The 25,059-nt window shown below is 40.0% G+C and overlaps 1 protein-coding gene across 1 annotated transcript; it reads left to right on the top strand.

The window, feature by feature from the left end:
- Positions 1-256: 256 nt before the first annotated feature.
- Positions 257-23,279, top strand: SLC23A1 (solute carrier family 23 member 1; the record flags this gene model as incomplete). The annotated part of the gene is made up of 14 exons (XM_083350286.1): positions 257-292; positions 2,017-2,139; positions 3,715-3,872; positions 4,320-4,408; positions 6,349-6,416; positions 8,286-8,467; positions 9,959-10,079; positions 11,022-11,178; positions 13,056-13,203; positions 15,235-15,340; positions 16,710-16,839; positions 17,314-17,457; positions 21,656-21,751; positions 22,821-23,279. 14 exons carry the CDS (start codon positions 257-259, stop codon positions 23,066-23,068), a joined length of 1,806 nt encoding a protein of 601 aa, XP_083206412.1. The 3' UTR covers positions 23,069-23,279.
- Between the last annotated feature and the right edge of the window lie 1,780 nt (positions 23,280-25,059).

Here is a 25,059-nt window from a genome sequence, read left to right as displayed (position 1 = left end):
TGTTCTTACGTTTTTTCACAGAAAGCTTTGAAAAGCTATCATTACTAAAAAGGAGGGACAATCAGTTTCACCCAGTAATATTCTTATGCAAGTGTGAACTTTCAAGACTATATAATTTATTATATGACTCAACGGCCAATAGCTCCAGTTACAGATTGACAAGCTTTGGTGTGTTGTCTAAAGTCCTTTCCAAGGTGATAAATATGCTTGTTACTACATTTTCTCATCCTTTAGAAAGTCTGATCTTTGTACAAACATGGGAAGCAACTCTGAAGACCCTTCTCATTGTAAGGTAAATTTAAAAGGATAACATTGTTCTTTCTCAAACATATTAAGCACCATTTAAAACAAAGAAGGAGATAGGCTATTTTTATTGACTGTTAACAGAGAAGCAAGCAACAGCAGGCTGCCATAAAGCCATGCTTGACATATTTTCAAAGGCATTTCTGTATAGTGTTAATCTATCTGCATATAAAGATATATGGACAATGTGACAGTATGTAATTTCTAATGTCACTTTTTTTAACTGGATAAATTATTTGTCAGTATGTTTGGTGTCATTTAAATGCATGGATTATTCGCAGATTGATTGGGCAAATACCAAATTCATTGCAGAATCCAGGATAGTTATTTGTACATAGTATACTTGATTGTGATCTTGGAGATGTCTAGCTCTGTACTCATGCTTCTTTACATGAAATGCTTAGAGGAAGCGGTGAGGAATGACTCAAAGTTGTTGTGTGTTGAAGTTGAATTTCATGTTCATAGTGGATTCTTTAGTTGTTATGTAGCACCAGAATTTAGATCACAGAGGATGTAATTCTTGAATGTTCAGCAAGTCTCCCTGTATTTATTTTTTTATTGGTTTTATATTGTGGATGTGGCTTGCTCTTATTGTTTATTTACTTATTTATTAGATTTTTTTACTCCACCTTTATTTTTGTCAACTAATGGTGGTGTTCATACTCAGCTTGTTCCTCCCATTTTCCCACAACAACAGCCCTTTGAGATGGGTTGGGCTGAGAGAGAGTGACTGTACCAAAGTTACCCATCCAGCTTTCATGCCTAAGGCAGGACTAGAACTCACAAGCTTTTGGTTTCTACTCAAGATTCTTAGCTACTATGCCAAACAGGCTCTATGGTCTCCTTCTGCAATGGACAACTGGGTGGAATTATTTATAAGAATTTGGGATTTCTTGCATGAACTCTGGAAGTTGTAATAAAAAATATATACCATCACCAAAAATATTAAAGATCATGGTTGGATAAGGCAGAACACAATTCTAAATGCAGCATGATTAATACAGCCAGTTTTGCTGCCCACATCTGCCTCCCAGATCATGTTTGCATCTCTCATAAGTTGTTCTTTCAGTTACGACGGAGGCAATCTTCAGAAATCCCAGCCAACTCTAAAAGTGGTAAAACCTTTTTTTAAATATGTTCAGCATATTCCAGGTTGAGGAAAGCCATTTTTGAGAATTTAGGAGTTCCTCCATGACTACAGTCTACAGAATCTGACTGTGGTCATACTTTTGTCATGGACTCAGAGGACCTATGAGAAGATTGAACTACCCATTGTCTTCAGTTTATGAGGAGGGGAGTTCCATCTTTTCTCAGAATTTTCAAAGATGTTCAAGAGGTGACCAGTCATTGTTAAGATGTGGGTATCACGAATCTGTTTGTTCAGAAGACACAGACTTTCATTATTCCTGGATACTTTCCTCCATATCTTGGATTCCAAGATGGATGTTTCATTTTTCTTATAACTGAGAACAGGGAGAAAGATCAAGTGTAAGAATAACAAAATGGGTAACAATCGACAATGAATTTCAGCATTCCTGTCCATGTCCTGCTGGCTATAGTTGAGAGTGTAACAAGTGTGAAGACAGTGTATTCATTGCTGGTGCATCTTTTTCACTGTAGTATACACACGTATTATCATGGCACTTGCTCCAGTTAGAAGAGAAACTTTCCCAGCCTTCTCCTTTATGTGCAATGACTCTCTTTCATTTTCAGCAAAAAGAAGCAAATGGGAATTGTGTTGCTGCACCAGTCTCCGAGGAGCAGAAGAATTTTGATATGCTATATACAATTGAAGATGCGCCCCCATGGTATCTTTGCATCCTCCTGGGATTTCAGGTATAATAAACTGGGTTAGCTCCTTCCAGGCTCTTTTGCTGTTCTCCCTGGCTTGTTTAGATTAACAAATATTTTGCATGGTGATTATTTCTCCACCCACAATAACAGACTGACTCTTTACAAATATTTAGATCTTACTATGTGTGTTCCCTCACTAATGGTGCTATTGTTGATAAGGTACAAGACGCACCTTGACTATGAATCTTATACTGAATGGTGATTGCATCTTACTTCTATTGTTCTTTTATCTCTGCAATATTAGCTTGTATAGAACTTTGCACCCCAATCACATCTTGAAACTATGCTTTCGTACATCTATTTCAGATGCATTTTTTAAAAAATTGAAAAATTTATAATGAGAAGGAAAATACGCTGTGTTACCCTTACAAAGCTACCAAGACTAGGATCTCATCTGTTGGCTCAGTGCTAATAATGGATCTACAACAACAGTGAACCCAACTTTGTGTGCCCCATTCTCTACATAGGACAGGAGGTTCCTGGTGGTCTGTGTCCCAAATAAGTCATGTATAATTAGAGGGGGGGGAGGAGGGAAACACTGAACTAAGCATGGTCTGATATTTATGTTGCCTGCCGATGGTGGCAGTTGATAAAAAGAGTCCAGCTTTTGTTTAATCTGAATCAGGATCAATCAAAACATTTCATTTTTGGTTTTGATTTTGCTGAAGAGTAGTTGACCTGAAACAATTGGGCACGATGGTTTATTCTGGGTTATAAGCAAAAGAGTTCCCCCATTCAGTGCATCCCTTTAATGACCACTGTCATTTTGCAACATGTAGTGCATGACTATTTTAACAGAATAACAGAGTTGTAAGGGACCTTGGAGGTCTTCTAGTTCAACCTCCTGCTCAGGCAGGAAGCCCTATATCATTTCAGACAAATGGTTGTCCAAGTTCTTGTAAAAAAACTTCAGCGTTGGAGAACCTACAACTTCGGGAGGCAAGTTGTTCCACTGATTAATTGTTCTAACTGTCAGGAAATTTCTCCTTAGTTCTAGGTTGGTTCATTCCTTGATTAGTTTCCATCCATTGCTTCTTGTCCTGCCTTCAGGTGCTTTGGGGAATAGGTTGACCTCCTCTTCTTTGTGGCAGCCCCTTAGATATTGGAACATTGGTATCATGTCATTTTATTGCAATAGGAGCAAAAAGTGACTGTTGGAAAGGCATTTGGGCATTCAAAAAACATTCTTGCCTCTTTTAGTTTTTTTTAAAAAAAGATTTCAACAAATCTCAGAATATGCCAAGCATGATTAATTCTGTTTTTGTATGTCATTGCTCCCATTTCACCTACACTCTTACAGCCCTGGTCACTGAATTCACAGATTAAAGAAAGGTCACAGAACTCTCAGGAAAAGTCTTTGACTACTATTTTACAGGGAGAGGATCAGCCCTATTTGGGGAAATTACTATCTGTATTAGAACAACAGGTCATGGCTTCAGTTGTAAGAATTTCAGCATTTCTACATAACCAATAGTGGTGATGCCTGTGTGTCAGTTTGGAGACATTGTCTAATCTTATGCTCATTTGACACATCCTCCACCCTAATCTTTCCTCCAGCACTACTTGACGTGTTTCAGTGGTACCATCGCTGTTCCCTTCCTTCTGGCAGAGTCTCTCTGTGTAGGGAAGGACCAGTACACCATCAGTCAACTGATCGGCACCATCTTCAGTTGTGTGGGCATCACCACCCTCATCCAAAGCACTGTGGGCATTAGGTATGATTCATCTGGTTTGATCCTTGGTGAATGTAACAGAGAAGAGACTGCAGTGAGAGGGCAGCTGTTAAGATATTTAAATTTAGTAGCTGGAATAGTGGGGTTGTACAATGAGCCAGACCATACAGTTATATTGGTTGGAGAGTGCTGGCTCCTGCGTGAGGCAATCTCTGCTGTGATTGGTTGTTGCGGGTGTGGAGGGGGAGTTTCCCTTTTTTCCCGCCTTTTTTTTTCTGTGTGCCCTGCATGCTCTGTGATTTACCTCATGATGCCCCCATTTGTCTGACTATCTTGTTTGCTGTAAATATAGATGTAAAATATATTTATTTATATAAAACTACAAGTTCATGTCAGCCTGGCTTCATTTGGACACCTGCTGTGCAATTCCCTGACAGCAGCACTGAATCCATGCACTGTTGTTTCCCCTCCCCCTCTTCTGTAAGGCAGGCTTCCTCTGTTTCAAGCCAGTGCCTTGGCATTCCTGGTTCCTGCCAAATCCATCTTGGCCCTGGAAAAATGGAAATGTCCTCCAGAAGGTAACTGAAACTTGGATAGCCTATAAGTTGAGAGGAGCTAAAACAGAAATATCTTCAGAAGACTTTCACTGAGTGTAGGAAATCAGTAGCTTTTCCAATAGTCATACAGATAGTCCTCGACTTACAAATATGTGTTTAGTGACCGTTCAAAGTTACAATGGCACTGAAAAAGTGACTTGTGACTGTTTTTCACACAGTCATTGCATGGTTACCTGATCAAAGTTGTCCCGTGGCAACTAGTTTATATTTATAACGGTTGCAGTGTCCCAGGGTCGTGTGATCACTTTTTGTGAACTTCTGACAAGCAAAGTCAATGGGGAAGCCAGATTCACTTAATAACCACGGCAAGAAAAGTCATAAAGTGGGGCAAAACTCACTTAACAACTGTCTTGCCTAGCAAAGGAAATTTTTGGCTCAATTATGGACATAAGTCAAGGGCTAACTGTATACAGTATGTGATGTGATGTGACTATAAACAAAAACTATATATGGTATCCTCTGTGATACCATGCCTTGCAGTAAGAGGACTTAACAGTCTCCTGATTATGAAAAATTCTTGATTTTTTTTGTATTTGTTTTGAAGCAGCATCCCAGAAGTAAACTTGATAGTTCTTTCAATTTTGATGTGCAGAAATCTTTGTTGCCCCAAGGACTTAAATCAAAAAGGTTTAGGGAAAAAATGGATATTTAAAAGAAAACAGCATCAGGAGTATTAAATGTCTGCTGTCGGAATGAGGATGTTGTCACACTGTTAGGACATAATTTGACATAAAACTATCTGCTTCAACTTTCCAGATGAAGATGAAAGTTCAGGATAGAAACTTAGCTGTGATTGAGGTGTACAGCATCCTTTTCTGCATTGATTGGGTGAATTTAGGCTCCAAAAATTGCTGAAAGCCAACAGGTTTACTTATAGAATTATATACAGGTCCTAGGCTGACAACTCACTTTTTCTAATGTCATACTGTAGAAGACCAGTGTTTCTCAATCTTGGGAACTTTAAGATATGTGGACTCCCAGAATTTCCCAGCCAGATTTCCATGTATCTTAATGTTGTCAAGGCTGAGAAATACTGTAGTAGACAAATTGGTTGCCTTCCAGATTTTCTTATTAGAATTCCTAGAATTCTTTACCCTTGACTTTGGAAATGATACCATGTAGGAGGTCTACAAAAGTTTGAAATACATACATTCAAAGCCACCTTGGGGTCTGCATACAGACTTTTGGGGTTAAGTAATATTATGTAGAGTCTAAAAAGTAAGTAATTAGAAAGACATCAAGGGCATACAATAAGAAAAAGCAACATAGCTAGATTTAGTTCATACAAACCATTCACAAGCTTTCCATAGCTTTCTATCTGTAGAATCCATCCTTGCATCCATCATGGTCTCACACTTTCCTATATTACTTTTCTCTTTTTTTATTGTCATAAACTCCATTCAACAAAGACATTCTCTGTCTTCTTCTCAGCCCATTCATTCAGTCTTACTTTATAACTTAGGGTTGGAATTTGGTCCGTTCATAGCATTTCTTTTACCCTGGTCCTTCTGCTTTCCATTCAGTTTGCATTCAATCATCAGCCTCTTCACCTTGACCCAAGCTTTTCCTATTTTATTACGCTTACTTCTTAAGGACCCTGTCCTCATTGCATTAAATTTATTTTGTTTCTCTTGGCATACCCAACTGTCATTTCTGTGTAACAAAATCAGGAGAAGCACACATTGATACACAACTTTTAACAAATGTTTATTCCTCAATACATACTACCTACCACCATAACATCAATAAATTGGATGGAGGGAGAAGAAATACGTTGGCCCATGTGCACTATTCTGTCTGGGATTCAGGCTGTTCTGAAATAGAGTTACCTCCCTCCGGAAAGAGGAAGCTTATTGTCTAATTGTGCTCTTTAATCCCAATTTCTTGCTTAATTCATGCAGACCAAATCTATGGCAACTGGACATTACCACTGAACACTTCTCACATTTGGCAACCAAGAATGAGAGAAGTAAGTTTGATCTCAGCCTTTCCAGGTGTACACCCAGCCACATTTTTCAGGATATCAATCATCAGTGGGAAATAGTGAACAGGAGGAACTCTTTACAGCCTTCAAAGGTTTTTTGTTTATGGCAGGAAACCCCCACATCTTCTGTTTATAAGTACAGTCACCAGACATTCTTTATTTTAAGGGACAAACCTTCAATTCCGAAAGCTGTCCTTTAGATTTATTTTGATTTAGTTATTTATTTTCTTGGTTTGGCTCTTGAATTTTCCCTTGTAATACAAAGTTATAAACATAAACATTTTAATCCTTATGAACCTCTTTTAGATTTGCCTCTTTTTCAGGTTTGTCTTTTATTTATTCCAAGAAAATATGATCGTTGCACCTATAAGTAGTTTTCCATACCCAGCCAGGAAAGTGTGTATCAGATTTTAATTTTTTTCTATTTGTTAGCTGGATGGTATGTTAAGCAAGATGAAGCAATTAAAATGTGCTATTTACTAAGATTTCAAATATGTCCCAGAGGTGCTTTTTCAAAAGACAAGTGGACTTTGTTTTTCCTTGAAGACATTTTGCTTCTCATTCAAGAAGCTTCCTCAGTTCTGATTGAACTGAAATCAGAACTGAAGAAGCTTCTTGAATGAGAAGTGAAACGTTTTCAAGGAAAAACAAAGTTCAGTTGCCTTTTGAAAAAGCACCTCTGGAACAACCATGACCTGGATGACTGAGAATCTCCATAGAGAAGATTTCAAATAATTGCTTGAACTGTGTCCTACTATGAGGTGTTGAGCTTTATTTAGTATGTTTTGGGGAGGAACTAAGGTATACAAGGTTAGGGTTAGGTGATCAAGAGGTTTCCTGGAAGTTTTTATTTTGCTTGGATTTATTTATTTTTTGGCAGTGCAGGAGCGGGGAGGAAACTTTGTTGGAAGGGTCCGATGCAACAAGTGTCAGGGAACCACTATGTGCATCTCATCAAAATACTTTTCATGGCTGTCAGAGTGGATGAAGCTTAAAATTTGGATTCTTTACAGTCGGCGGGAGAAGTTAATTTGATTTTAAACAGATGCTTTGACTGCTTTGAGGCATCCATTCACTCTTCCAATCCCCAAACCCTGATTCTCCAGGTTTAGAAAGCAACCCTTAAGGTGCTATGCAAACCCTAGTATAGCCTTCAAGTTGAAGAAAGTGCACATCTCTGGATTAGACTTATAGTTTTGCATTTATTGCTCAAAGCTGGTTGACCAGAAACTATCCTGGGAGACTGCAGGACTCAGATATGGAGGCTCAGCCGGGAGGATTTATGTATCATAAGTTCAGGGCTTGCTGTGCTAGGGATTAAGGTTGCAGTGAATAAGGGCAGGTTAGAACCCAATTTGTACAAAAATTTGTCTTTTGTAAAGGGTTATATAACCCAACCCAACCCAGCTGGGCACATAAACGTGAAAGACCAAGAAAGTTACATACACCTTTGCAGGAAAGCAGGCGTTTTGTCCTAAACTATAGTTGCCAGCTGTGCATTTCTCAAGCAGTGACAATGAAGAATATCCTAAAATGCATGCGTTCTTCTAAACGTTTCTGTCTTTTTTTAAACGTAAGATGTTCATCTTACCATAGGAGTAGAGGAAGAGGATAACCAAGTGACTGTATTGGCTTCCTTGGTCTGCTAGCTCAGGTGCTGAGAGTTTATAGCCAACACTGAAACATCTGTTTTCTCTTCCCACTTAGAGGCTTCAGGAAATCAGTCAATCTATGAAATGTCTAATCTCTTCGGATAGAGGACTATCTTCCTAAATTAAGATTATTACAAATATTTGAAGTATTTGCAATGCATCTTTGCCAACATAATTAATCCTTTTCCTGTATCTATTCTAGATTCAAGGAGCTATCATCATTTCCAGCCTGGTGGAAGTGGCAATTGGATTGGTGGGCATTCCTGGGGCCTTACTCGGCTACATTGGGCCCCTGACAGTCACACCCACTGTCTCCTTAATAGGTCTCTCCGTCTTCCAAGCAGCAGGGGATAGAGCTGGATCACACTGGGGCATTGCCGCATTGTAGGTGCTCCTTTTTCAGTACAGCATATTTTCAGACTGATGCAAGAGTGGAGCAAAGCCTGTAGAGTTGCAGAACTACTGTAGTATCTCAGAGGAGTGAACTGCAGAGATACAAACTGGTCCGTTGGGCAGATGCTCTCTCATCTCCTCACTCAACTGCCAGACCAAGCCAAGTGAAGCAGAGAGCGAAGTTCTGGATGGTTGGCTACCAGTGGCCCAAATCTTCAGAAAGACTGTGCTTGTGCACACTTAAGGGTGTAAGTGTGCATGATAAGTAGAATAGGACAGTGGCATGGTGAGAACATTATGAATCTCTTGATCTCTATTCCTAAGGGGTTTGTAGCTCTGCAGTTCTGCTATATAGTATGACCAAAGAAAGACCACATAATTTTACAAGTGATGGAATAAATCACATATGAGTGTTGGCGGCTGAAGTACCATAATTCACAGTTTGAAGGGTCATGAATTTACAAAGTGGGTGTTATGAACCTTTCAGTCACCACATTCATTCTATGTGATTCTCACTGGCTTCAGGGAGGTTTATTTTATGGACCTAAATTGGAACTTTGCATTTTATACTCATCCATTGGTTCACCATGGTTCTGTCACTCTAGACAGGCAAGGTAGCAAGGGCTGAAAGAATATGTTGTGGAAAGTCTCTTGGTGAGACTGTTGACAATTATCTGAGTTCAGCTCAAGTACAACCAATACATTTTTCGTATATTTGCTCTGACCTCAGCAGGTCTCAGCTGAACGCTGCTGGACTTGGACTGAAGCTCTCCAGGCAACAATACTCCAAGTCTGGTGACAGCCTTGCCCATGGATGCTGAGTGATGAGTGATGAGCACAGTCAGAAGATGAAAGCAGATTCTAAACCATCCATCCGAAACCCTGGCTGTGCTGAACCTCAACTCCCATGATTCTCAGCTAGTATGCCTGTTAGCCAAGATTAGATTCACCTATGGAAAAGGTCACATAGTCATGAGACACAAATTCAGAAAGAAGTTATGTTAAGGTTTACACACTGTCTCAGATTTAGGACTTGGTGGTGGGAGGGAATGAAGTACTTTTGTGAAATTACTCAGTATAAATCAGAAAATCAGATCAAGTGCTCTCTGAAGAGGTTAACCCAGGGCATATGAGGGCCAGTTCATGTGACAGAGTGCTGATCCAACTGGTGGTTTATTAAAATTGCAGAACTGCCTTCTTTTTAATCTAATGTCCTCCAAATCATTTTGGACAACAACTCCCGAGAGTTTTAAAAAGCATAGCTGCTGTTTTGATATCCAGAATTTGGAGACTTGCAGTCCTAATATAACTTGTGAATCAGATTTGTGTAAGGAAATGCCTAGATAATGATAAATTCATGATAAATAACTCCCTAAATATAATCCAATGAATCCAATTTGAAATCACATGAATAGATCCCAGGGTTTCTGCATCAAATTGCTCCTAATCTGTTCACTCATGTCTTTTCTTTCCTTTGAACAGGTCTATTTTTTTAATTGTTCTGTTTGCTCAGTACCTACGAAATGTTTCCTTTTTCCTTCCTGGTTATAAATATGGGAAAGGCTGCATTTTGATCCGGATACAGATCTTCAAGATGTTTCCAGTAAGGAGATTGTCATTTGTTCATCATTTTAATATGGGCACATTTTGTGTGGCCCTCACAATTTGGTCATTTTGCTGACTTTTTATCCTGCCATGTCTCCCAGTTGCATCAGTTAGCATGAACAGCTTATTCTTTACCTGCATAGAGGGTTACTTTGAGAAAGAGTAAATAATAACAGAGTGAGCGCCTGTTACTCGTCCCAGCTTCTGCCAACCTAGCAGTTTGAAAGCACGTAAAAATGCAAGTAGAAAAATAGGGACCACTCTGGTGGGAAGGTAACAGCGTTTCGTGCGCCTTTGGCGTCTAGTCATGCCGGCCACATGACCACGGAAGACGTCCTCGGACAAACGCTGGCTCTTCGGCTTTGAAATGGAGATGAGCACCGGCCCCTAGAGTCGGAAACAACTAGCATGCATGTGCGGGGGAACCTTTACCTTTACTAAATAATCCATTCACATGCAGTACTCTCTCTTATCCATGATTAAGGTCAGTTGACAGAGAAACTTCCCATGCATCAAGAAGGCAAAATGGGACAAAGGAGAGATTAGAAGTAAATTAAAACTAAACATAACAAGGAGAGGGGGATTTTAAAAGCTTTGGCAAATCAATTCTATACATTTGTTTGATTTTGGTTGAAATACTCAAATCTGCATACTTGAATATTTGAAATTTTCAATCTGCAATTCTAGACAATTCTCCAGGAATAAAGCTCTCCTAGCTCTATGGGATTTATTTGCAGTAAATACTCCCAGGACTGGATTACAGGTGGTCCACAGACATCCTGAAAGTGAAAAATAGGCAGAGCAGCAGAGAGTAGCTGGACAATAGTTTAGAGGCCCTGTGCTCTTTTCCTACAGCTGCTTCCTGTCTTCTGACTTTCTTTCAATGTGGATGTATAGCTGGGAGATTATGATGTTCTTCCTTTCTGTATCTCCTCTTCAGATCATACTAGCCATTTTGGTGGTCTGGCTGCTTTGTTACATTCTGACAGTGACAGATGTGTTTCCTCGGGATGCCAATGCCTATGGATTCAAGGCCAGAACAGATGCTAGAGGAGAAATCTTGTCCATAGCACCTTGGTTCCGCTTTCCCTACCCCTGTAAGTTGGACTCATAGTTCTCTTCACCTCACATCAATCTTGGGAGGGGGCAATGTAATATGCATCCACAAGACCTGCTAAGCCCCACAAGATTGCACTGACAACAGGTCTGATGCCCTCGTATCTCCAATCCCACCTTCCCTGTTATTCTTTCTCTTTTATTTGCCTGTTGCATGAGAATGGGCAGGATCATCCTTCTTTTATCGCATTCTGCTCCTACATACTCCCTTTCCATGGAAGAGATCTCCTTCCCTGGGCTGATATGATTTTGACTTTGAACACTGTGTGTGAGCTCAATCACGTGCAAACTGTTATGTATTTGGTTTGGTGGCAGTGAATGAGACGCAGGCATTCAAACAGGAACAAGGTTTATTGAAGTGAAACAGGAACAGAAGCAAAACAGTAGCTGCTGCGCAGCTATTTATACAGTTGGCCTCTAGGCGGCAACCAATAGATTTGAAGGAGCCCATTCCCACCCCAAATCTACCAATGATAGCCCTGGAGACAACAAGTCTGGCCTAGTCAGTAACCATTACACATACACACCATTGAGCAACCGTTAATGCAGCATTTAAACAGACACGTGAATCTGCACAAGCAAAAGACCCAATACATTACTCAAATCATACTTTATGGCTTGGTGTGGGGGGCATGAACACAGCCAGCTGTGGCTTATTCAGCTAGTAATGGAATCGCTGCCTTTGGTGTGCTAAGGCCTTTCCCGCAACAAGGCCCTTCTAGGAACAGGCAGAATGGCAGACTACATTCTCCTTATGTTGTCCCCAAACCTCCATCACCACCTGCATCCCAAGACTTGAATTACACGTGGGAGTTGGTGGCCTGGAGGAAAAAAAAAAAGGGGGGGGTGTTTCCCTCATCTCTTCTACCCTTCAATGCTCCCATTTGCCTTCCAGAATGACAGTTGGCAAAAGATGTATCTACATTCTTACCTCCACTCCTTTGCTCTTTACATTCCATCCTAACATGGATGCTAGGAGAAAAATAAATAAATAAATTTGGAGATTTTTAAAAAAAACACAGCCCCAAAACCATTTCTTTCAGCTGGAACTCAGCAGCTTTAAGAAGCGTGGACTTGAACTGAATTCCACATGCTGGGAGTTGCAGTCCACACATTGTAAAGCTGCTGAGGTTGAGAAACGCTGAGCCAGAAAGTCACAAAAATCTTAGGGTGGCACCCCAAGGCAGAACCTCAAAAGGGCTTATGGTAGAACCCCAAAATGCTCTACCGTTACCTCTTGTACTCTGGGAATGTTTCAGGCTGTGCTTCACCCTGCAGGCAGTTTTAAGTACGGCTTAGTTTGTCAGAGAACTCATATGGGCTGGTGTGAACGTGTGATTGAAAGAGGCACACTCAAAGAGAGAAGAATCTGGGCTTCATGATTTTTATTCATTGGACTTCAGTCTTTGCTCCTCCTAGAGAAGCAACATTTTACAGCCTAGCTCAGTGATGGCGAACCTTTTAGAGACCAAGTGTCCAAACTGCAATCCAAAACCCACTTATGTATCATCGGGTGCTGGGTGGGCATAGCCCATGGGGTGGGAGTGGCTCATGTGGTGGGCGTGGCTGCGATGGTAACGGCAGACTGCGTGGGACTAAAAAGTTCAATCAATTCCAACTTTGTGAGATCTTTTTTTCTCCCGCGAGAATTTGAGACTGATTGATTAAAACTTTTTTTTTGCACACGGCGGCAGAGGCCTAAAGCGAAAAGGTTTTATAAAACCCAGCTGAAGGCCTAGGATTGGGGCGATGGTGCACGTGCCCACAGAGAGGGCTCTGCGTGCCACCTGTGGCACGCATGCCATAGGTTCGCCACCACAGGCCTAGCTGATATTTGTTGTGTTGTCTGTTTTCCCAGGTCAGTGGGGGATTCCCACCATGACTGCGGCTGCTGTGCTGGGAATGTTCAGTGCTACATTATCTGGCATCATTGAGTCCATTGGAGATTATTATGCCTGTGCCCGACTTGCAGGCGCTCCTCCACCACCTGTGCATGCCATCAATAGGTAGGGTGCATCCAGCTTAGAGGGGTCTATATTTTTTTAAAATGCCTGTTCTGCTTTTCATTGATAAAGGTAATATTTTAAGCATATTTTTATAAAAACTGCAGAGGATGATATTTCAGTAGCTAAAGGTTCTTAGAAAAAATGGTTTCTCATTTTGTGATGACAAAGGTCAGAAGGGGGAAATTGACAAAACCTTTTTTTTTTAAAAAATGTCAATTTTTGGTGCACTTCAAATGCTGATTTCTTTACACATTTAAGGATTTCGAGAATATTTTTTTTGCTATGGCAGCACACTGCCTCATTAACATATCCATGAGGCCTTCCCTTGATCATACTCCTGGGAGATCCCTGTACAATGTTTTCTAGACTGTGGAAAATGTGGGTCATGTTACCACCATCATTCCAAGATACAGAATTTCCACCATGTTTGCCTCTGGATCGATCTTTGGGTGACATTTTAGGGGATTTAATTCTTGCAGTGTCTCATCTCTTCCCATTTCTCTTGCATAGTTCATTCTGACATTCACATTGTATCCCACAATGTGGGATAGGACAGCTTTGCTGGCTCATTTTACTGATTAAAGTTTAAGACCTAGTCAGCATCAGTGTGTGTGGTAAGGATAAGCCTTGCAATCCTTTAATAGCAACGGCTTCCTGGCATTTTCTAAGGCTGCTTTATATAGTGTATTACATAAAACTTCACTTGGTTTCTGAATTAATTTGTTTTCTTGGTATGCAGACTACCTGAACTGTAAACATTTAAGCAGGCTGGGTTCACAGGGTTTACTAAGTCAGCCATCAAAACAAACAATTTCCCCACTTTGCTGCTAGACTAGAATAAAAGGGCTTACAATATTGTGCAAATACAGCTGTCAGATTTGCAGCTGACCTGGTCAAGGTTGTCATGTGAGCATAACCACCAGCACAGACCAGTAGGTCAAAGTGGCTGTTCCTTGAAACAGCTTCAAGAGACCATATTTGTTTCACTGCTGAAAGCAAAATACTGTAACTGCTCCCTTCTGAAGAAAGAGGTGGTCAATACTTGAGGTCTAACTTTAGGTTTAAAATGTATCTCATGGGTTTCTTTTGAAAATCTTTCAGGTAGTCAATAGACAACAAGTACATTAGTCTCGCCTATACCACATTATCTCAGGCTGCTGGAAACTTTTAACTCAAGCTTTCCCCTAGGATGAAAGTGCACACACACAGTGTGGTGCCGTTACATCCAAAACTGAGAACGCCCAATCCTGTGGGTGTATGAAACTCCAATGGATTTTTTGTGGTATAAGCAGAGGGGGAATATTGCCCCAGGAAGACTGAGCCATCAGGCCAGAAGAATTTAGGAGTGTATCTAATCATGGAAACTGTTATCTCCGTGGGTACCTGTGGGTGGGCAGTAGGTCTGTGTGGTTCTGTGTGCTCGATTCCTCTGAGATTTCCAGTAACTCAGGATGTGGCAGCTACCTACATATGACATTCCCAAGAGCTGTGACCAGTAGGAGGAAGTATCACAAATGTTATATTGGGTGGAGCAAGACAGGGTTTGCTCTTAAAAAAAAAATCAGGTGGCTTTGGCCTGCCAAGGTCAGGAAATAGGATGAACTATGGTGCTGATGGGAATCCGAAGCACCACAAATCACCAGGCAGCCATATCTGTGTACGATGGACCGTCATCTACTTGTTAATTCTAATTTTTGGAACTTATTCCTTTAAACTATTTGACAAGACTTTCATGTAATTTGCTGAGTATCCATCAACTGAAATGCATCACCCTAATATTGCTTAGGAGAGAGACCAGGAACACCTAACACAGGGATAGGCAACCTTGGTTCTTTTAGGACTCGTGGACTTCAACTCCCAGAATTCCTGAGCCAGTCATGCTGAGGGGAAAGGGAGAGGTTTCCATGCTGAGCCATGCTGGCTCAGGAATTCTGGGAGTTGAAGTCCACGAGTCCTAAAAGAGCCAAGGTTGCCTACCCCTGGCCTAACCCAACCCTGAGGACCCTTCTTCTTCTTCTTCTTTCCTCTCAGAGGCATTTTTACAGAGGGAATCTGTTGCATCATTGCTGGGTTGCTGGGCACTGGCAACGGTTCTACTTCCTCCAGCCCCAACATTGGAGTCTTGGGCATCACCAAGGTATCACCCTTCACTGTTTGGTAACATCTTCTGTTTCTAGGCTTTTGATGGATTTGGACCCAGCTGCCTGCTTCTTCTTGCATGCAAAATCTGCCACTGAGATATAGACAGTATTTTGGCATCACAAGATAATTTCAAAGGGTGAATTCTGAGTCATTTGTAAACAAGTTCCCTTATGCCAAACTGTCGTTCTAGATTCCTGAGAGATGTTTTTGCTCCAGCATTAAGGTAGTCTACCCCATTTTTGGTGCTGTATTGTTCACATCATGGGCCCTGTTAAGTATGTAGAATTGTTGCCACCTTTGCAGAAGTTATAGTATTGTTTTCTAAAAATTAAAGAACTGCTGGTTCAGGCAGGCTGTTCAGCTAACCTGAAAAATATCTAGTCAGATTGGTAGCAGCTCTCCAGGGGTTGGGTTAGGCAGAGAGACTCACCTTCTTGATCCTCTTAACTGGGAACAGTTAGGCCTCTGGAAGGACCATCGTTTCTCACCAACTAAGCAGGTTTGCACTGCTTCAGTCCAAGTGCACAGCCTGTAATTTGAACGGGAAGATTTCCTCTGAGATGTGTCACCATTCTGCTTGGCTTGCAACCGGGCTGACCAGAGACAGCAGCTGTGACAGTCGTCACTCTAGTCTAAACAAATGGGTTTGCTGCTCTTATTTTGCTCTGAAAGCACTCTGGAAATCCTACTGAAAAAAAATAAAGCTTATATGTGCCAGATTCTATCGAAGGCAAAATTACGGTAATCTGTCCTTTGGGGCTCAGCGTGTACCTGCTAGCATGACCCAGACGTGCGTAGAGGCAGCAGAAAATGTAACAGCAGAAGAAGCATATACAGATTAGTAATAATAACTCAGTGCATACAATGGCCAACACAAATTAGATAACCTTTATTGTCATTTTTTCCTGTGGGCACAATGGCACACATTAAAAATGAAATTTTGTTGCTTCCTCTCAAAGTGTACACATACATAACACACATTTAAAACATACTATATACAACATATGTATAGACCTACATCCTTACATATAGGTAACATATAAATATTAGTCAGCTAAAGAACTGGCAGTTGTGATTTCATATTGTTGTGTACAGATAATAATACTGAACATCTGGCTGACTGTGCAACAAACCATCATAATTTACTTTACTTTACTTGGAGCTTTGCTTGGAACAACTTACATCCTCCAACAGTATCTGTAACATCATCAAACATCCACATCTGCCTATCTCAGGTCCTTGGTAAGGACTCGATAAGAGGACAAAAATGCCAGATCCAATCTGAACATCTGGCTGTGTGACAAACTGTGGTAATTAATAATGAATATGTGCTAATTATTTGTACTACTGCTTTTCCTCCACAGGTGGGCAGCAGGAAAGTGGTACAGTATGGTGCAGGAATCATGCTTATTTTAGGAACCATTGGCAAATTTACTGCTCTGTTTGCCTCCCTCCCTGATCCCATCCTTGGAGGGATGTTCTGTACTTTGTTTGGTAAGTCATTTGTAGCAATAGTTGTGTCAGTGACACAGCAACGTTCTGACTGTGGGACAAGGTTGAAATGAATTGTTTACTTTTAAAAATGAGATTTTTGTAATTCCACGCAGCCACAGGAGCCAGTTAAAAGAAACTGTGGGTTATCTTCTACATCCCCTGTTGCTTTCCAGTTCTAAATATTTGCTTTTCATAAAACATCCTGGGTGTTATTTGTTACAGTGTAATGCACTGTCTCCACACAACAGCTCTAATTTGCACTTCTAGGATAGCCTTTTCTTTATATCATGTTCGGATTTCAACCCAGGGATCCTTCTGCTGAAACCATATCCAGGAAAAATCAGTAGACTGAAATAGTTTCTATGGTCTTTGTGGCCACCTGATTTTTAATTTGGGGCTTAACTACCTTTCTCAAGCATCCTCCATTTATTTGTTTAGGCATGTATTTATTTAATGTTTTCTTCCTTTCTGCAGGTATGATCACTGCAGTAGGCCTCTCCAATCTGCAGTTTGTGGACATGAATTCCTCCCGCAATCTTTTTATCCTGGGTTTTGCAATGTTTTTTGGCCTTACCCTTCCAAACTATTTAGATTCACGTCCAAATGCTATCAATACAGGTACTGAAAAATCATCCTTTACCTAGGGAGATATAAAACTATGCCAGACTGTTTGAGGTTAGAAGTGGCCTTTCCCCACTTCTTGAGCAACTCTGAATTTTTTTCCCATTCTTCTGAACCAATGATCTGGGAGCGGTTACGTTTGTTGGTTGTTTAGCATTTCCTAGTTGCCATCTCACGACATATCCTTGTCAGCATCCTGGACAGAGAGAGAGAGAGAGAGAGAGAGAGAGAGAGAGGGAGAGGGGGAGGGGGAGAGGGAGAGAGAGAGAGAGAGAGAGAAAGGGAGAGGGAGAGGGAGAGGGAGAGGGAGAGGGAGAGGGGGAGAGAGAGAGGGAGAGATAGAGGGAGGGGGAGAGGGGGAGAGGGAGAGAGGGAGGGGGAGGGGGAGAGGGGGAGAGAGAGAGAGAGGGAGGAAAACCCACCATGTTTTAAAAAGGACAGTAAAAGAATCATCAGATTGGTGAGGGGTCAGGAAAGTGAATGTTATGAAAAACAACAGCAATAATTTAGCCTCTAAAAGATATTAAGGAAGGAAGATATTAAATATTTGAAGAGTTGTCATCCAGTGCAGTGGCCCCCAACCATTTGGGCACCAGAGACGAGTTCCGTAGAGAGAGGTATTGTTTCATGTACTGCATCCCACGGATGAGGCTTCACTTGTTTGGGCAGACTGGTTTCTGGCATGCCGCGGACCGGTGCTGGTCCATGGACCGGGGGTTGGAGGTCCCTGATCCAATGCACACTGAAGAATACAGGACAAGTGGAAATGTCCAGGATTCTGATGAAACATCTTCCAAAGCAAATAAGATGTTCTTTTAGGCAGAGGTTTGTCCTCCAAACTTGCTACTTGGCTCCTCGGTTGGTCTTGTGACTGAATCACAAAACTAGTTGAATCACACTAGTTGAATGGCAAGACCAACTGATCATCCAGAACCTATATAAACGCCCAGTGGTGGGATTCAACCGGTTCGCACCACTTCAGCAGAACCAGTAGCTAATTTTTTTGTTGCCCAGGCCCAGAATGGACTTCCGGAAGCGGCATCCACAGAGAGAACCGGTTCTTCACATATTTGAATCTCACCACTGACTTCACCCTAAAATTCCCTGCTGAAGATATTACCTAGTTTGGTAATGAAACATCTGGGAGCCAAGTAGCAAGCTCAGAGGACAAACCTCTGCCTAAATCTACAACCAGAGCTACGAATATTTTCTACAAGATTTTTTTCCCCAGCAGCATTTAAACCCTTCGAGTAATCTGCTGTATAGATTATCCATTGAATAGTGGCCTAAGAGATTAGACTGACTGCCCTCTAGTCTTTCTGAAATTGATCAGGCTTCTCCAAGTTACTTGACTGATTTTCAGCTGATTTTAGAGAAAGTCTCTGTGAGAGCTTGTTGGGGGCAATAAGCTGACTTTGTAATAATGCCGCTTGGGGGAGGGGCGAAAGCCCTAATAAGCAGGCATATACTTAGAATGAAGGCTACTGCTAAGCACATTGGTTTGTGCTTAAATTGTAAGCCGCCCTGAGTCTTCGGAAAAGGGCGGGATATAAATGGGATTAAAATAAAATAAAAATAAAAATAAATAAATAAATGGGGAAGGCAGATTCGCTTAACCACCTTGTTACTAAAAACTGCAGGGATTCACTTAACAAGGTGTGGCAAGAAAGGTCGTAAAAGGGGTCAAAACTCACTTAACAAATGTCTCACTTAACAACAGAAATTTGGGGCTCAGTTGTAGTTGTGTATGTCAAGGATATAAATGGGATTTAAAAAAAAACTCTCCATGAGATAATAAACTGAAATCCCCTAAAATTACAATCCTTTTAAAGTCCTGCCACACTTCCTTCCTCCCCTTGTCCCCACCCCTAAATAGACTTAGTGTAAAAACAATGTGATTCAAGACACATGAATTTGAGGCCTCCTCAGTATATATCCGTATATTGCATGCATTTGGGAGTTGATGAGATATGGGCAAAAGTATGTTGGCTTTCAAGAAACTCTAGATTACACATCCTGGATTGTGCAGAATAATGTGAGCATGTTTGGGTTAAAACTAGGGTTTAGTCACGCTTGTGGCATAATGCTCCAAAGTATCAAAACCTATTGGTTCTGTCCTTAATGTTGGCAGGGAATACTGCATATGGCACTTATCCTGGTGACTTATCCTGGACTTTATCTTACTAAAGGTGTTATATGAAAGCCTTGGTTAACCAAGCCATGAGGGGGCTGGCAAGGGGAGTTCTATATCAGTAGGATCATCTGAAAATGACCATAGCATATACAATAGATAAATGAAACTTGGAATGTAAGAGGAATAAAAATGAAAAATAAAAGAAAAATAGATGCATGCCTATGAACTAAAAGAAAAAGGAAAGATATAGATTTGAATGAAGGTAACCTGATTTTGTGGAGTAGAGTTGATAAATACACGCAAGGGACTAAGGTTTAAATATGCACGAGATAGTTTGTGTGAGGCTGTTGAAGTGTAAAGGAAAGTAGGAAGCCACTGATTGATGATAGTTGCATTCTTCATTCCACCAAATGGTGGAGAAAAAAATTCCAGTAAAGTTTTTAGAAAATTTATGTGTTTCTGAAGAAATTATTAGATGATACAAATGAACGGATGGAAATAAGATGGGAGTCATTAGGAGTCTCAGGGATAATAAGAACAATGCTTGGAAATAGGTCTTCTAAATACATGGTTTAAGGATAAACCTTTTCATATGTAGATTTGGTCTAGGGATAATGCCAGTGATGAAACTGAAGAGAATGTGAATGGATTTTCTTGGATTAATCTTCAGGAGAATGAATGGAGAATAAACGGAAGGAAAAAGAATGTGGAACCTGCTTGGAATAGAAGGGGAAAAAATGCCCCAGAAGTGTATAAATTATGCTAATGGCAACATAAAAGGAACGTGGATAGAATAAAGCATGGGTGTCAAACTGCTGGTTGCATCATACAGAGGCTGCGCCCACCCCAGCTCCGGCAATACAAAATAGACTATTCAAATGCTAGGCAGAGGATATGCAGATCAGATTTTTACTTTTCAGCAAGTTATAGAGACCGATAAGTGTGAGAAAGTTTGCTGATTTAGAGAAAATATGTGACAAAGTGAGTAAACTTGAGTTATACAATCTGTGCATGCAATGAACTCTGAGAAGGATGGAAGGTAAGAATGTGTGGTTTCTTTGGTTGTTAATGTGTTGATAAATCTACAAGGAACACTTGAGATGGTAGTGGAGGTGGATGAATTTGGAATACAAACATAAGTAGAATTTTTTTATGCAGCAAAGGCTCCAAAGCAGAAAGAATTTGATTAAGAAGCCAAATGATTTCCCGTGAATCTTAGATTTTATGATGTTGTGAGAAATTAATGTGTTAAAAGCCAAGGTAACTGTGTTTGAGTTGAAAGTGAGGTGAACAATGACAAGTTATGCCTATACGTGATAAAAAGTGATATATAACTAATGTGTGTCCTGGTGGAATAAGATGGAAAAACAGATGGAGAAATTTAAGATATGTTAATGCTGGTTGAAAGTAACAGGTAGCTTATGCTGTTGTAAGGAATGTAAATGTCACAAGAAGTGACAATGACTACGTACAACAGCTCTGCTGACTTTATTATATGGAAGTGAGAGTTGGATAGGTAGGGTGAACATAAAAGCTAAGTGCAGTTGGAATGTAGTAAAATGAGAGAATCGGTACTGAATGCAACCATGAATGACAATTATATTAGAATTATGTGGTGGTGGTTTGGTTATATCAAGTGCATGAATGAGGATCAAATCAAAGTGTGAATGAGTCAAGAGGAAAGAGAAATCCCAGAAAGTCATGGTTGGATGAAATTGATGGAATCATCAAAGAGACATGAGAGATTTTAAAAAACAAAAGTCAAGAGTATGAGGTGATATGTTGTATGGACATGGTGGAAGCCTGGAGTGGTTTACAAGGACAGAAAGATATGAAGAGATGTAAGGAATGGTGTTTGGGTAAACCAGATTTAGCTATATTTCCCTTCCTTTTCCTGTCACTTATATCTTGCATTCCTACTTTTTTCTGTGCTTCACTAGTGTTTCCTACTCTAAAAGGGAATACAATGAGATATTATAATGAAGATAAATTTGAGAAATGCAGAAGTATATCAAGCTTATTTTGATCATATTTTGGATTATAAATTATTACTGTTTGTAGGCATTGCTGAAGTGGACCAGATATTAAGAGTGCTCTTGACTACAGAAATGTTTGTTGGGGGCAGCATTGCATTTATATTGGACAACACTGTTCCAGGTACACCTTTTCATTATATTATTTGGATGTGTTTAGCCTATATATCAAAAGGTTAGATTTAAGGAACCCCCAAATTCAAAATAATATATACTTTTATCACTTTGAGCTACATGTGATCATTTGGTGCTTCCTGGTTACTGCATTAGTGCTATTACACTAGATCAGGGGTAGGCAACCTTGGCTCTTTTTATGATTCATGGACTTCAACTCCCAGAATTCCTGAGCCAGCATGGGTGGCTCAGGAATTCTGGGAGTTGAAGTCCACGAGTCATAAAAGAGCCAAGGTTGGCTACCCCTGCGCTACAGAGAACCTCATACATAACAGTGGCATAAATTACAGAATTAGATGTACAAGTATTGCATTTACAACCATTACTTTTTCCATTTCTGCTTTCCCAGATATATTAGGAGACAGATGACTCCCAACATTTTAACCTCCTAACGTAATACTGTAGCCTGACAGTTTTTGCAAAGGGAGATGTAGTGAATATTATCTTAAAGTTTGATTTTTGCAGTCCTGTCTCATAACATTTGCCTATTAATATTGTAACTACCTTGTGGCATCATAAAAGGCTAACAAATTTATTATGGCAAGGATTTTCAAGAACCAGTTGCCTCTCAAATCTTCCAAAAGTTCATGCCACAATAAATATGCTAAATGTTAAGGCGCAGGAAGTTGTTTTTGTGGCACCATAACTATCGGCCCAGAATTTACGGTAGGAATTTCCCACCTTTCACCTGGTTCTCCATTGGGTAACAAAATCATATTGAAAACAAATTATGTGTTTTCTACCAGGTATTTAACCTTTTGCAAAATGTAGTACCCAATTTATGGGATGAGATGCAAAAAGCAGATGCTTCTTTTAATACTGTTTGAGCCATCACAGGCAAATCCAGCATGCATTTCCCAGAAAGTTTATTTTTTCAGCTTTTATGTTCCTTGAATCTCATGGCATAACTCTCTACTTCTTTAATATATTATTAGCACAGCTTTCTTTTGTGAAGAATTGGATCATTGAAACGTTTCTTCCAGAACCACCTGATTTATAATACACATTTTCTTTTCTAGGGACTCAAGAGGAACGTGGCTTAATACAGTGGAAGGCTGGAGCACATGCCAACAGTGATGAATCTGCAAAACTGAAAAGTTACGATTTTCCATTTGGGATGGGTGTGATTAAAAGGACTCACTGGTTAAAGTATGTACCAGTGTGCCCTGTTTTCAGAGGTTTTAAGTCAAGAACAAAGAAAGATCCCACTGTATCAGAACAAGTAGAGAATACAGTGGATGCATCAGAAATGTGTACCAAGGTCTGAAGGGGTTGTCCATAATATAATGAAGAGTTAAACAGACTGATGAAAGGTTTAGGTGTATTTAAAATATTCCAGTGAAAAAGTTTCAGATCAGTCAAGATCAATGACTGAATCACATCAGAGGACACTTGTGTGGCTATTCACGAACTTTTATTTTTATATATCATATTCTGTTAAAAAATGTGATTTAAGTGTTCACCTAAGCATTGTCAAAACACACTGAGACAATAATTTTATTCATTTGGTTTGTAAATATGAGTTTAGTATGAGTTTAGAAGGAAAGGAGGTACTAACTAGTGTGTATGTACTGATACTGGAAGACGTCTATTCTAAGACTCCCAGATCTGGGCCACAACATCCAGCAGATGATAAGATGAAAAAAATACACAAAATATTCTTTGTTCCCATCCAGATTTTAATAGCCCGTATCTGATCATGTGTGATCCAGGGTCACGTTATTGTAGTCAATCCTAATTACGTGGCATTTGTTCATACTTACCTGCAGGTTAAACCTTGGTTTTTACTAACCAGGGTTTTTTGGGGGTGTGGCGGGGTGTGAGGGGACAACAGTGTCCATAAAAGTGAAATGTCTGTAAAATCCAATCTTATATATTTATGCCATTGGTTATTTCTGTCAATTTCTGTCAACCGTGTAATGAAGCAAAATATGACAATTGTTGGGAATGTGCCATAAACAAGATTTCTCCAATATTTGGGGTAATATCTGAACTAAAATATCCGTAATTCAGAATCAAAAACTGAGGTTTAGCAGTCATTTGTTTTGCTTTGGTAAATCAGGTACTTTTATTAAAATATTAATAGGTGGTAGATAATCTGATGAACACTTATCAAGATTTTCTTCACAAGTATATGAATTAGATGTGATTCCAAGAATCAAATTCTGTTTTTATATACACACAGGGCTTTTTTTTGTCATAGAATGCTCAGAATGGAGTTCCGGCACCTTTTTTGGATGGAACCTTGTAGGGTAGGCAAGGCGGGTTGTATGACATGTGAGTTACGGCACCTTTTTCTTTTACAAAAAAAGCACTGTATGCACATATATGAAATGGTGCAAATATCCAAGATCCATTCATCTTTTTACATTTATCATCCTTTTACAATTATTAACATATTTATCTTATAGAGACAACCAGTAAAGGCTGAAACCTAAAATGAAATTTTAGTAAATCTGAACTAAGTAGTTTAGCAGTAGAAGAAACTTGCCCTTCCAAGTGTAGCCAGATCAAACGTTTAGCATCTTTCTCCATTAACATGGTGGGAAGGTAGCTTACGTTGAGATTCAGTGATATGTGGAAAGGCCCAAACAGTGCATTCAGAAAGTATTAAGACCCCCTTCACTTTTGTCAATTTTGTTATGCGGCAATCTGATTCTACAGCTGTTGAAACTCATTTTTTTCTCCTCATTAATCTGCACTTAGTACCCCATAATGACAAAGTGAAAAGAGAATTTCAGAATTGTCTGTAAATTTATTAAAAAGAATGTCCTAGCGTGGCCCAGCCAGAGCCTTGACTTGAACCCTGTTGAACATCTCTGGAGGGACCTGAAAATGGCTGTCACCAACGGTCACCATCCAGCCTAACTGAGCTTGAGAGGATTTGCAAGGAAGAATGGCAGAAATCTCCCAACCCAGGTGTGCAAAGCTTGTCTCGTCATACCCCAAAAAGATGAGGCTGTAATTGCTGGCAAAGGTGCTTCAACAAAGCACCGAGTGAAGGGTCTGAATACTTATGCCAATGTGATATTTCAGTTTTTTCTTTTTAATAAATTTACAGACATTTCTAAATTTCTGTTTTCACTTTGTCATTATAGGGTACTGAGTGTAGATTAATGAGAAAAAGTGAATTGCAACAACTGTAGAATCGGGCTGCAGGATAACAAAATTGACAAAAGTGAAGGGGGTCTGAATACTTTCTGAATGCACTGTATATTGGCTTCCAAATGTGAAATTGTTAAGGTCACTCCCCGTCAA

Source organism: Vipera ursinii (assembly GCF_947247035.1).
Source record: "Vipera ursinii genome assembly, chromosome: 1".
In the NCBI taxonomy this organism is placed as follows: domain Eukaryota; kingdom Metazoa; phylum Chordata; class Lepidosauria; order Squamata; family Viperidae; genus Vipera; species Vipera ursinii.
The sequence above is the reverse complement of the archived record's forward strand: the minus strand, read 5'-3'. Positions and strand labels throughout refer to the sequence as shown.